Source organism: Pteropus vampyrus, unplaced genomic scaffold, assembly GCF_000151845.1.
Source record: "Pteropus vampyrus isolate Shadow unplaced genomic scaffold, Pvam_2.0 Scaffold17, whole genome shotgun sequence".
In the NCBI taxonomy this organism is placed as follows: Eukaryota; Metazoa; Chordata; class Mammalia; order Chiroptera; family Pteropodidae; genus Pteropus; species Pteropus vampyrus.
Window position 1 is genome coordinate 11,502,699 of NW_011888798.1, and position 14,803 is coordinate 11,517,501.

The 14,803-nt window shown below is 34.2% G+C and overlaps 1 protein-coding gene across 2 annotated transcripts in view; it reads left to right on the forward strand.

Annotated features, from left to right (window-relative positions):
- The window catches only part of NCKAP5 (NCK associated protein 5), a 720,600-nt gene that overhangs the window by 183,652 nt on the left and 522,145 nt on the right, over positions 1-14,803 (forward strand). For both annotated transcript variants that reach the window (XM_023527517.1, XM_023527518.1), the window contains one exon: positions 7,605-7,668. In XM_023527517.1, coding sequence (XP_023383285.1) covers positions 7,605-7,668 — 64 coding nt within the window. The remainder of the gene's footprint in view (positions 1-7,604; positions 7,669-14,803) is intronic.

Consider the following 14,803-nt stretch of genomic DNA (forward strand, 5'->3'; position numbering starts at 1 on the left):
ATATACAATATAATACATAAAAATAACAGAGTTTTAAATACTTTAGACTATAGGAGCTAAACCTAACAACCAGAACGAACATGAAGTTTTTGGCTGGTCTTATAGGATTCTTTAATACCACTATATATTTATCACAGTAAAAGAGATTGACTTTCGGTTTATAAGAGGCCCAAGACTTTTTTTTAAATACGTATATGAGCAACTTAGTTGTTATAGCTTATTCTTCTAAGAAAAGTCAAGTAGAAATTGCACAAATTAGCTAGCAGTTTCATCAAAACACACAGAGTACTGACTATACTGACAGCTTGCCTGATGTGCCTTTAGAGCCGCACCTTTCATATTGCGCTGTTTGCATAGAGTAGTTTGGGGCAATGAGACTTACAATGAGTAGAAATAATTCTTCACACTTACCCTGAGAGCTTGTGCTGCTCTTCCTTCAGGGCATCCTCAGGGGGGTACCATCTGCCTGGTAGAGAGCAGGGCTGCACAGTTTCATTCTCACCCATTCAGGATGGGTGCTGACTTCCTATAGAGTGGCAATAGAACATTGATTTGTCTCCAGACAGGCCTGCTTCCCACGCCCATGCAACAGATGGCTCTGCAGTGCCCTTAAGTTTGAGGTCTCCACACATCACAAACTGAATATATTCCCTCTTTGCAAGCTGCTTTCTCCTTGGGGAATGCTTTTCTAACATACAAACGTTTCAGGTCTTTTCTGGATTTTACAAATGCCAACATCCTGTTGGCTTCATTGAGGACAATCTTTCCATGAGCTTAACTTGCAGATGTGTTGATGATATTCTGAAGGTCTGTGGTTCACATCAATAACTTTGTTGTTGTTTATTATTATCTTTAGTTGAGATTGTCTGGGGCTATATTGAAGGACTTAGAAACCTGGGATTAATTTGCCATTTGGGTATAAAATTAAATAAGACAAGTAGCTCTGCTTTATTTTATTTTCGAAGAGAAAAATACTCTCTGCATTTAACTGACAGAAATGTGTTGCGGTTTCTTTTGTTTCACTGTGTATGTATTCTTTATATCCTTCTTTTATTTCTATTCTGTAAATAATAGGGCCTATGGCTTTCAAAGAAAAAAAAATATCCCCAAGCATTTGTTTTGCAATCATAAAGTCAGTACCACCTTCATAATGAGCTACTGGCTTTGCTACAAACACAAAACAGCGATGCATTGCAAAAGCGCAGTTGCCAGTTTCTAGCAGATGAGCTCCGGACTTCAAATAAGAGCAAGAGTGTATGTGTATGTGAATGTGTTTAATTTGCCTTGGGTAGCATGCAAGTCAAGGATTCTTTATTTTTTACACAAAGCTGTTTTTAAGAACCCAGAATTTGCATGAAAAAGATGCTGGTCCCAGTTGGTTTCACACATATATTGGGACCACAGGGGTTTGAAGATGTGGTTTGCCAAGGGACTACTAAACCAAGGGCAAACGAGATTACTGTAAAAAAAAAAAAAAAAGAAGAAGAAGAAAAGACAGACCTATTTATTTTTGATACTTTGGTAAAGTTGATAATTTGATCCCATAAATGTTAACATCTAGAAATCCTGAGAATTTTAGCTAGGTGATATTACCATTCAACAACTCTATCGCTTCCTTAATTTTAATAAAGAATGACAACTCTTCTTTCATACAAAACAAACAAAAAAAACAACAAAAAAACACAATTCTGAGAGAAACTCCTGCTAACAAAATACACACGTGTAATTCCAAGGACTTGAAAACATTGGGAAATAGAAAGTATTATACCTCAAAAAAGAATTCTATTTTGTTTTTTAGCCTTGAAACCCCTTTCAAAGGAAATATTTTAGAAGCCTAATATATAAAACTGCTCAAAATTGGGGTTTCCTTGCTGTAGTGGGAGTTAGCTACCACTTGGCCTTGCCTGCCCACTCACCTCACAGAAGACCCAGGACTGTTACTGGGATCCTTTGGGGGGGTGCGGGGAGGGTCTTTGCTCCAACACATTGCATGTGTTGCTTTTCCTATATAAACGATTTAAAACAATTACAGAGCATGCTCCAAAGTGACACTTGGATTACTACTCTTAGAATTCTGTTCCTTCACCACCTAACCACTTTCAATCAGGGTAGCTCCCAAATAACGAGACTTCAGCAATTTTCCAGCTTGTAAATGAGGAGGGCTACATTGCAGGGCTGCGATTGAGGAAGGTCTTTTCTGTGACGCAGACTATTCTGAGATTCCTCATGTTTATGTCACGCATTTCCACGTGGCCGACTGAAATGTCTCACATCTCTGCTCACGTGGTGGTAGGTCAAAACTACAGTTGATGTTTTTGATTTTGACATATTTTGCTCTCTGTCAAATGGTAAACATGCTGCCACTTTAGAGATGACCCTTTTATGTTGGTTCATCCACATTTTCTTTCTTTATTGAATACCAAAAAATATAATGTGTAGGCAGATCACAAAATTTTATGATTTATTAATGTTTTTCTTCTTAAAATTACATAATGGCTAAAACTTTTGAAATTTTCTTTCAAATTGAATTGAGTAAGCTTTGACAATCACCCATACCGTGTGATAATCCCTAATAGTGTAATAAAGCCAATCTCTTTTAAGGATAAAATAGTGATGTTTCTAACTCTTAAACTGTATTAGGATACTTTTACCATTTAGAAGGATAATAGTGCTAAAATTAGATTCTTGTTCTGTTTCTAGAAAGGTATTCTTTATGCTACTGCTCTTGTAAAAAGTTAACATGCTATTAGCATATGTATTAAATCTTTCTCTGAAGACTCAGCAATTAGGAGTGATGATTCCAGGAAATTTTCCAGAATATTCTTCCATTTCTAGTTCTTTATCTTCTGAGGGGAGTTCTCAAAGTGTGGTCCTGGGATCCTGGGTGCTCCCAGGACACTTTCAAAGGTTCTGCAACGTCAAAACTGTTTTCAGAATAACACTAAGATGATATTTGCTTTTTTTTACTCACATTTTTTCATGAGAGTACAGTGGAGTTTCCTAGAAACTACGTGACCCGTGCTGTTGCAGCAGACTGAATGCAGAAGCAGGTATGAGAATACAACTGTCTTCTATTAAGTCAGACATTAAAGATAATTGCAAAATTTTAAAGCAGTGTCATTCTCATGAAATTTGATTTTGTTTAGGAACATAGGATTATTTTTTATAAAAATGTTTTACTTATGTTAACATGGGTTTATTATTATTTTATTATTTTTAATGGATTAATAAATACTTTTAAAGCTGTATGTTTTCATTTATATGTGACAAATATCAGTAGCTATAATCTACGTAAGCTTAAGCTCTTTTGGGACCCTGTTTATTTTTCAGAGTGCAAAAGAATCCTATGACTCAAATATTTGACAATTGCTGTTCTACTATCCCCTCGTTCAATGCTCTTATATAGAAATTCTCTTGGTTGAAGCTTATTCAGTATTCAACTGATTGCTGTGGGAACTGTGCTTTTCATAATTTTAAATGTGTATGAAAAAGTTTTTGTGGCCAACCAGAACTGGAAGGTGCCCTATGGGAATCATTATGTGTGCAAGTGTGTGTGCTGTATACTGTGTAACTGAAAAATGGTAGTATTATTTAAAAAATTATTATACCAGGCAAGCTGATATTAGATTCTGTGACTGAGCCCTCATTCAGCAAATCACAAGCATTTATTTTGTTCCTACTGAATGGCCCTTACTAGGTGTTATAGAAATGAATCATATATGATCTCAACATTCAGGGAAGCAGCTGGTACAGTGAGATATTAATTACACCACAACTGACCACGTGCAAAAGTACATCAATTAGCACTTTTTTTGGCTGCCACTGTTGTGGTAGAGGAGAACTTTATGGACTTATTAAGGGGAAAAGATAGACCAAATAAACAATCGAGAAAAATATAAGACTGTGTATAATACAGTTTAGAATAGAAGTTGAATGTGTCTGTATTCAGCATAGAGAGAGCAATGGGGCAGATGAGTTCAGATATTGTTATATTTACTTAATTAGCATCATGATAGCTTTTGCGGTACTCGTAATGTTCTAGTTTTTACTTAGGTGGTCGTAACAAGCACTTATTCACGTCATGATTATTCATCAAGCTGTGCATTTGAGATTTCTTAATTTTTCTGTGTATGTTATACTTCAATGAAAAAAGTACAAAAGTTAAAACTCTTAAATTTAAATTACCCCTGTAAAATGTTAAACTGTTTGCAGTATGTACTTTAAAATATCTATCCAAAGCTTCCTTGATGCGTATAGATAGTCCTCATTTTTCTTTCCTTTACCAAAGATTTTCAGTAGTTTCTTTTCAGGGCCATGACAATGAATCACTTGGTAGTGAGTCTTCAGTTTGTAAATAATCTGCTGAGGTTCCCATCACCCTCTCTCTTTCTTTCTCACTCAATGTATTATCATGTTTTTAGTAAAAAAATAAAAGAAAGTCATCCAACCAGTTTAAAAATGCATATTCCTGAAAAGTTTTTAATCAAAGTCATATACATACATGGTTTGGAAATCGAGTACAATTATAAGATTTATAAAATGTACACCTCTCCCTTTCTACCTCTAGATCTTACTACCCTGCATAAATAATTTCCACTTTTTTTTTAGCTCTATCTTCTGGGTTTTCATCCTTGTATCTAAATAATACATCTATACTCTTGTTACTAGATTTATTATTTTTAGACATTATATATTGTCTATACTACTAATCTGTCCACACTTTCTTCCTAATTTTTTCATTGTTATAAATTAATTAAAATAATTATAATGGTAAAACAAAGTAAATACTATTCACAGCTGAATCTAATAGAGTTCTAGAATTGCATTTCTGGAATAACTTCACTCATTCCTAGAGTTAACAATTGCTATAATCTGCCATTGGTTTAGGTTTTCATGTTCCAATCCCTAATTCTTAACAGATTTTTCCACTAAAACTCTAAAAGTCATCTCAATATTTACAAACACATAGGTTAATTTATTTTTGATCAACTTGTTTTTTTCTAGGAGCCATTCTTTGAAAACTCTCTGTCCTCTTGCTGAAACCAGATCGGTTGTTCTCTAGATTCTTACATAACTGGATCATTTTGTTAACCAAAAATAAATAAATTAATTAAAAGAATTTCCTTTTCTCTTCTTCTATATGGGATTCTTCATTTCCTACTACTCACATCTTTGTCTTTATTTAGTTTGGCGGAGTTATACATCCCAGTAAGAAATAATTTATGGATTAATTTGGTACAAAATTTGACATAATATTAAGCCTTCTGATCCATGAATGTGGTGTGTCTGTATTTATGTGTTTGTGTATAAATTTACATATACATATATATTCATATGTGTAATCTTTTTTAATTGTTCTTAGCAGTGTTTTGTAGTTTTCAGTGTAGCTATATAACGAGTCTTTTGTTAAATTTATTCCCTATGTATTTTATGTTTTTGACATTATTATAGATTTTAAATTTTAAATTTTAAATTTTCTAATTATTTGAGGCTAGTATATAAAAACACAATTTTTGTATATTGACTTGTATACTGTGACTTTGCTACATTCACTTATTAGTTGTATAGTTATTTTGTAAATTTCTTAATAGTTTTCTATTTATATGATTGTGTCATGTGTGAAAAAAGACAGTTTTACCTCTATTTTTTAATATCTGTGCCTTTTATTTCTTTTTCTTGCCTTATCAAACTGGATAGGAGTTTTGCCTGTCTTTGAACTTTACATACCTAAGTTATAAAGTATATACTGTTCTCTTTTTGCTTCTTTCACTCAGCAGTGTGTCTGGAGTATTCCATATGTTGTGATTAGATATAGATTATTCCTTCTCAGTCTTTATAGTATTCCAGTGTATAAGTTAATTCATTCCAGTGTCCAAGTTAATTCATTCTATTGTTAAAGGGTATGTGCATTTTCAGTTTAAGGCTATTATAAATAGCACTTCTGTGAACATTCTAGTACATATCTTTCATGTAAATATGTATATGAATTTCTTTTGAGTTTATACTTTAGAGTGGAATAGCTGGGTCGTAGTGTATAAGATATCTTATTGTTGTTCTCCTCCTCCTCCTCCTCATTCTTCACCATTTATGGGTATTTATTGTGTTTAATTTTAATATTAGATGAAAAGTCAGCCATATTCTTCTCTTTCAATTCCTTGCTGCTGTTATCTGTGCTTTCATCTGCTCATCAGGACTTGGCTCAGAGAGCACACTTAGACTTTGCCTTTCTTATATTAAAAAGAGGTGCATGGCTCTCTCTCTTTATGACTTCTTCCTGTTTTCTTTGTTGCCCCCTTTCACAGTGGGGTCGGCCCTTGGCTTTCAAAACTGGTATTCCTCAACAGTCTCCTGGTTATAGTTTTCCTCCTCCTAATCTGTGTCTTTAGGTATTTATTCAAACAGAACTATTCCTACTAAAAAGCTACTAAACTTTAACCAAACTAGAGCACATTCCTTCTTGGCAGTCATAGGCATTTATTTCAAAGATCCAAGCAGTTTGGAGGGGAGAAATCCTCTCATTCATCTGAGAATTGAGTTGCTTCCTTGCTGTTTGCAGCTAGAGAGGGTCCTGTGTAAAGAGAAGGCTGAGTGACAAAAAGTCACTAAAATAGTGTCACATCTTGATACTAGTAGAAGGATTTCAGGGAAAATTCTCACTAAAGCTAAGATTTGAGGATACTGGAAGAGTTCACTTACCCCTAGTTAATTTATCAGCTTCTTAAAGAATAATTGAAAAGCTGTCCAAAATGCAGATATCTATCATTGTAAAAAGTATTCTTAAAATTTTGGTGAAAATTAGCTTTTTTGTAAATGAAATCAGAATTACAATTATAAAAGATACAAAATGAACCCCATAGTAAAATGGAGAATATTAAAATAAAGAATCTGATTTTTAATTCTACATATTTTCTAGATCCTAAAAAATGATATCCATATTTTTCTGGACCCTGAAAAATGATATATAAAATTTTTATTTAGCCTTTCAAATAAAGAAAACCTAATTTTGATCCTAATATATACTGCATACCAGCTGGGGGCTTAGCATGGCTGAGCACCAGTTTCCACATCTATAAAATGAGGTTAATAAAACCTATTATAAGGTTGTTGTCGGGCTCATATAAGATCAGGTAAAATGGCCAGCATGGTGCCTGTAGGTAGCAAAGCTGCAAATGATTTTCTTTTATTATTTCAAAAATGGTACAGAGTTATGTTTTGTTTGCTTTTTAAAATTCAGTATCAACATAGAGCAACAAAGAAACAAATAATTAAAAATATATATGAGCAAAGTTATTACAGAAAGGACACAGAAAATTTATTTTAAAATGATATGTGTTTATGAACTTAAAGTAAAGCTTTTACTTAGCATTCAACATTTATTTCACTATTGTAAAACCCAAAGCAAAAAATCTCTTTCATGACACTCAATGAAAACAATGCACTAATGACCAATCACTTTAAATATTTATAGAAAGTTTAGTGGAGGAAGTGAGCTAAACCAAGGAAGGAGTTCCTCTGGAGACCTTAGAAGAATGTTTGCAAGCTATGCCAGTGTACCTCTACCCTGAGAAGAATGGTCAAGTAATCATGCGCTTTTGTTTCTCCAGGGAGAAGTTGGCTGTGGCCCGTCTGCAGCGAGAAGTTGCCCAAAGAAGAAGTGAGGGGGCCATGGTAAGTCCCGGCTGGTTTCTCTTGATTCTGAACCTCCCTTCCAAAGGTCTCTGGTTTGAAAGGCATTTCGTCTCATTAAGGATATCTAAGGAAAATATTTGCTTGCAGCAAACGGAATGTTGTATTGGTAAATGATGTGTTTATAATGTAGTTTAGACAGCTCTGCCATTTGCAGAGTCAGAGAGAGAGAGAGAGAGAGGAAAAATAAGTATTTGAGTGTTGAAGAGGATGTTCAAATGTTCAAAGGTCTATAAGTCTTAATTTTCCGAAGGTATACTGGATGCCCAGGCTTCCAGCTGGGAGTGCAATATCTATAAATGAACAATCTTAGATTTTCAGAAAAGGACAGTCAAACATATTTCAAGCTTCTCAGTTTTTTCGATGCTAAAAAACAAACAGCTTAAAAGAACACTACGATGTTTGCTAATGTAATCGTCTTTTATCTTTTTCCTTCTCTTCACTATTGGCAGTGCGTTTCTCCCTGTTCTTTTCAGCATGTGTTGTCTAGAAAACTGATGTTTCCTCGTGTTTTGGATTGTACTAAAAATCGATATGGTTGTTTTGGTCTATAGCAACTTCATTTTATAGACTCTTTGCCCAGGTATCTGCCTGTGTGCTGCTCTAACATCGGAGATGACTGCTTGGGGACCCCGGTAATGTACATGTGTGGATTAACAGCGGCTGCTACCTCTGAGGGAAAAAATAACATGCCAGATTTTTTTTCCTGCATAAAACAAAACAATAGCATGCATGCAATTTTTCAGCAAAAGAATTAGCTTTTTTTGAAAAAAGAGAAGTAATGCATTTTTAGATCCCGAAGGCTGTTTCTATTTGATTTCATGAGAGTTAAATGACAATGCATCCACTGAAAAGAGTAAGAAATTTGTAAAATACACTGGCCTTGCACTTTTCCCCACAGGGAAAGCAAAGGGCTGGAGTAGGAGGCTGAATGTTGAGTGGGTTCTGGAAGGTACAGTGGCCCCTGAGCATGCTAAAATACTTAGGGGATCATATTGTTTGTTCTGCTAGTGATCTTAATGCAAAGAGAATCTTGAATGTTCAAATAATATGAAACAATTGCTCCCAAGTATCTTTGAGCAATGAATTGGAAATAAGTTGAAGAAAATGAAGGTTTAGTGAAATGGTAAACTGAAAATTTTCAGTCTAGACTTTTACTGTGGTGCAAAATGTGTAGGGCTAGGCCATTCTGCAATATTTCAATCTTTTGTTTAGGGCTAGCCTCTGTTCATCAGCTGTGTTCTTATCGAATGTGAAGAAGTGACTTAAATTATCTAGGTCTCAGTATCTTCATCTTTAAAATGAAGATGTTGAATTGTATGATTCTATTAGTTTAGTAGATCATACTACTGAACATTTGTTCATGTAAGGCTTTTATGAAGGAGAGCTTTTTCTGGTAATAACTAAATGTTACTTCAGTTCATAAAAAGAACAGATTTCGAAAGAATGTATCTTTCTGACTCTGTCAACGAATGGGCCTGAGTTGAAATCATCACAGACAGATAATTCTATAGTCTTTTACAAAATAAAACCCCCTTTTAAAACATTATAGAAGTAATTAGTCAGTGCAGAAAATACCCAGAAAACACAAACAATCAAAAAGATGATTCTGGTTGCTCAAAAAATGACTTTGAAAAAGTTACCAGTGTTTTATTACTCTTAATTTAATGATGGTAATGAGAAAACCCACATTTATGTATTGATTGATTTAACAAGTATTTATTGAGCACCTACTGTGTGTCCGGTGCTATTCTAGGCACTGGGGAAACATCAGTAAAAAACAAAACAGACAAAAATCTGAGAGCTTACATTCTACTGGTTGGAGAAACAGACATTCAGCATACTTAAGAGTGTTAGATGGTGGAAGGAAACAACTATGAGAAAATGAGATCAAGGTAGGGGAGGTTGGGAGTTCTAGGAGATCACTGTTTTAAATTGGGTGTTCAAATAGTTAACCACCGAAAAGTAACTTTTTGAGCAAAACTTGGAGGAGGCTAAGGAGTGAACCATGCTGATATCTGGGGGAGGAGCGTTCCCAGGCAGAGAAATCAGCAAGTGCAAAGGCCTGGAGTGCCTGAGGAACCATGGAGATAGGATGACTGGTGAGGAGTGAGAGGAAGAGTGAGTATCAGAAGGTAAAGTCAGAGAAGTGCTGAAGGACAGAGGGTAAGTCATCAAGGGCCCCAGGGATCCCTGGCTTCTGCTCTTTGTGACTGGAGCCATTGGAAGACTTTGAATGAGGCAGTGATGTGATATGATTTACCATTATTCGTATTACTGTTATCTCCCCCATTCCATAGTTTATCACATCTCAGTTCCTTAGAGACCATAAGCCCTGATTTTCATTATTAATGTCCTTTAATTTTTTTCACCCTCTATTTCAATATTTTTTTCCCTCTTTCCTTACCCAGTTAACCGCCGCCTTGAGTTTTCTATTTAATTATATGCTTCAGCTTTTCTGCTCCTAGGATTCATTTATTTCTGACGTCCTGATTCTTTCATATGACAACTCCTTAAATCAGGCAGTCCTATTAATCTCTAAATTTAATTCTTGCTGTTACAAGCCAGAACTTTTGTCACTTCTGTAGCAGAAATGGAAAGCAGTTCATCACAACCAGATCACCTTGTGTTTAAAGACTACTATTTATAGTATTCTACATTTTTATCCATATGAAAAGAAAAATGGTATGGGAAAAGTTATTTAAATATTTTCAATAAAGCTATGTAATTGAGGCAGATATTTTAAAAATCATCAATGAACCTGTTATAATCAAAACCTTTAATGTAAAGCATTCCCCTGTTAAAATTTGACTTTATGCAATAAATCTCATTACTTATAAGTTTTAATACAATACCCAACGCACCATTTTTGAGATATTTATTTTATTTTTTTTAGCATACTTTTTATTTTGGAATAATTTTAGACTTACAGTAAAGTTGCACACCCGTATACTCTTTAACCAGTTTTCTACTGTTAACATCTCAATATGACTATGATAAAATTATCAAAACTAAGTGATTAACACTGGCATGCTACTATTAAATAAATCCAAATTTTATTAGAATTTCACCAGGTGTTCCAATAATATTCCTTTTCTGATCTAGGATTCAGTCCAGGGCACCACATTGCAGGTAGAGGGATTTCTTTTTAATGCCTAGTTAACACATATTGTAGAAGGAAGAAGAACATGAACTTGAAAGGGAGGCAGGTCTGGATTCAAAGTCCATTTCTACCAGTTGTTGGTTGTGTGACCTTGGGCGTGTTACTTTACTCATTTTTATCAATTTTAGTGCTCTTTTGTTCTGTTAACTGAAGTCTTTGGGAACACTTTCAGTGTACAAGATGTTTCATATTTGTTCCCTTTGTTCTTAATTCTTTCATGAAATAACGATCACCATTATTTTCCTACTTACCTTTCATTATTTTTCACAAACTGCTGTAAGATTATATTTCTCTTCATTCTGGGAAATTATGTTTCAGCTTGTGCTCCCTATCATTGGCTCAGTTTACTGCAACATCTATTCTTAGACTTTAATGTCATCTTAAATTTTGTTATATATAAAAAGGTTCATTCTACCTCAAGGGTATAAAGCTACTCAGTCTCATTATCTTCTAGACTGTACCTACTTCTTATTTTTCTTTATGTAAATCTTTGCAAATTCTAGATTGGTATGAAGTAGGGATCAAAAAGAACGTTTTCACAAATTGATAGTTAATTTCGCAACATCATTCATGAAACCATCTAACCCTTCTATCACCTTTATTATAGTTCAAACATCCATATTAATCTGGGTTAATTACTGTACTGCTTATGCTTTGCCATTAACCATTGTGTATTCTTAATTGTTTTGATTACTTGAAATTTATAGTTTGTTAATATTTTGTAGGGCAGATTCCTTTTGATCATATTTTTCTCCAAACTTGTAAAGATAATTTTACTTACTGAATATAAGAGTTCATGAGTTAAAAATATGTATTTTGATTTCAAAAAAAATTGCAAAAATATTTTATATGTATTTATGACACAAAATATTTCAGAGAGAGTGCTTCAAATTATATAAACAATGGCTTATTTGCTGTTTTTGCTGTTTTCTTTTTTTTAATTTAGAGAAATATTCTACCACTGTTTTTTATTGAAAAGATATTAATATCTACAAAGCATTAATATCTTGCCAAACAATTTTTAAAGATGGTTAGGTTAATTATGTAAAACCTCAATACCGTGTGGTTCCTTTTTACACCAGTGATTAGTTTATATTTGGGCAAAAGAAAAATATTAATTCTTTATTACTCAGCTCAAGGCAATAAGAAAACACAGAATCCCATTTATCCTGTTACAAGATTCCGTTTTCCTCTGTATCCAGATATTTAGACACTGGCAGGATGTTACCCTACTGTACCATCAGCTAAATTCATAACCAACTGTATATCCTTTTCTTTGCACAATGAGCATCCAAGGAATAATGATCAAAGATTGAGATATTGATAGTTACATTAGGAATTTGAGGGGGAAAAAGAGTTTGAAGAAGTAGGGAGATCAGAATTTTTGGATCCCCCGTGTTGGAAAATGAGGCAAACTTATGGCATAAATACCCCTCCCCAGATCCTGCTCATTTGGTTCCACAGTGTGGACAGCCTGCTCTGGTGCTGAAACTGGAGTTGTCTGGGTTAGCTGATACAAACTTGGATTAAAACACTTTGAAGAAACTTCATTCCTATGGCCTATATCTGTTCATGGTTTCTAGTATGTGTCAATTTAACGGCAGGGATCTCTTCTTCTAATATCTGCATAGTATTTCAGAGATTTACACTTAGTCTTATTTTTAACCTCCTTGATCCCTGCCTTCAACAGCATGTGAGTTAACTGTTTTTTTAGTAACTTGTAAAAACCAGAAGTCATAGTTTCGAATACCTGTTATTTAAACCAAAAGAAATACTTTATTTCAACTTAAGAGACACATGTAAAAACAGGAACATTTCACAAAACCCAGGAGACATTGCCTTGGTGAACAGTCAGGATTTTGCCTAGTATGCCCTTTTTCTTGCCATTGCTGCAGAGCTGTATAGTCTGGCCTCTGGTAGACAAAAGGCAGCCAAGAAGGGTAATTCAGAGTTTGAAAACCCAGGAGTAAGAGGGGCATGGAGCTATGGTCCCTAAACATTCCATTTCCTACTACTGGCTTTTTTGGAGTCAGGTTTTGAATTTTGATAGAATTGGAAGATGGTTGTTCACTATAGCTTGGTGGGTGATACAACTGGTTTCTAACTGGTAGTAGTCAAGGAAAGGAATTTAAGATGGATGCATGATGAGTTAAGCCTTTTTTCTGTTTCTTTTTTTTTTAATTGAGATATAATTTACATACTAGTTTCAGGTATATAACAACGACTTGAGAGAGTCACCACAATAAGGCTAGTTAACATCCATCACCATACATAGTTACACTTTTTTTCTTATGATGAGAACTTTTAAGATCTCACTTAGCAACTTTCAAATATGCAATACAGAATTATTAACTATAGTTACCATGCTGTACATTACACTCTTAGGATTTATTTATTATATAACTGAAAAATGTCTACCTTTTGATACCCTCTCCCACCTCTGGCAGGCACCCAATCTCTATCTATGAGTTCATTTTTTCAAAGAGGCCACATATAAGTGATGTCATACAGTATTTGACTTTCTCTGTTTGATTTATTTCACTTAATACAATGCCCTCAAGTTCCACTTATGTTGTTGCAAATGGCAAGATTTTCTACTTTTTATGGCTGTATAATATTCTGACGTGTGTGTGTACACAGATGCACGCACACACTTCACATTTTTTATTCATTTGTCTATATTGATGAACACTTAGATTGTTTCCATGTTTCCACATCTTGACTATTGTAAATAATGCTTCAGTGAACATGGAGGATACAGATATCTTTTGAAGACAATGATTTTACTTCCTTTGGATAAATACCCAGAAGTGGAATTGCTGGAACATATGGTAGTTTTATTTTTAATGTTGTGGGGGGGACCTGTCATACTGTTTTTTATAGTGGCTGCGCCAATTCCTACATTCCTACCAACGGTGCACAAGAGTTCCCTTTTCTCCACATTTTTGCCAACACTTCTTTCTTGTATTTTTGATCATAGTCATTCTATGTGTGAGGTGATATCTCATTGTGGTTTTGATTTGCATTTCCCTCATGATTAGTGGTGTCGAGCACCTTTTCATGTAACTGTTGGCCATCTGTACATCTTTTAGAAAAATGTCTCTCCAGATATTGTCCATTTTTAAATTGGATCATTTATTTATTTATTTATTTTGCTATTGAGTTGTATGGGTTCTTTTGTATTTTGGACATTAATCCCTTATCAGATATGTGATTTTCAAATATTTTCTCTCATTCAGTAGGTAGGTTGCCTTTTCCTTTCATTGATGGTTTCCTTTGCTGTGCAAAAGCTTTTTACTTTGATGAGGTTCAACTTGTTTATTTTTGCTTTTGTTGCCTTTGCTTTTGGTGTCAGATCCAAATAATCACCGCCAAGATTGACCTCAAGAAGCTTACAGCCTATGTTTTCTTCTATGAGTTTTACGGTTTCAAGTCTTTATCCATTTTGAGTTAAATTTTATGTAGGGTATGATATAGTGGTCCAGTTTCAATTTTTTTTTTTGCTTGTGGCTGTCCAGTTTTCTCAATACCATTTATTGAAGAGACTGTACTTTCCTCATTGTATATTATTGGCTCCTTTATTGAAAATTAATTGACCATATATGCATGGGTTTATTTCTAAGCTCTCTAGTCTGTTCTATTGATCTATATGTGTGTTTTCATGCTAGTACCATACTGTTTTGATTACTGTAGTTTTGTAATATAGTTTGAAGTCAGGAAATGTGATGCCTTCAGCTTTGTTCCTTTTTTAAAACCAAGATTTCTTTGCCTTGGCTGTTCAGGGTCTTTTGTGACTCCGTACAAATTTTAGAATTGTTTGTTCCATTTCTGTGAAAAGTGCCATTGGGGTTTTGATAAGGATGCAGTGAATCTGTAGGTTGATTTGGTTAGCATGGAGTATCTTTCCATTTATTTTTGTGTTTTTTAGTTTCTATCATCAATGTCTTTTGTTTT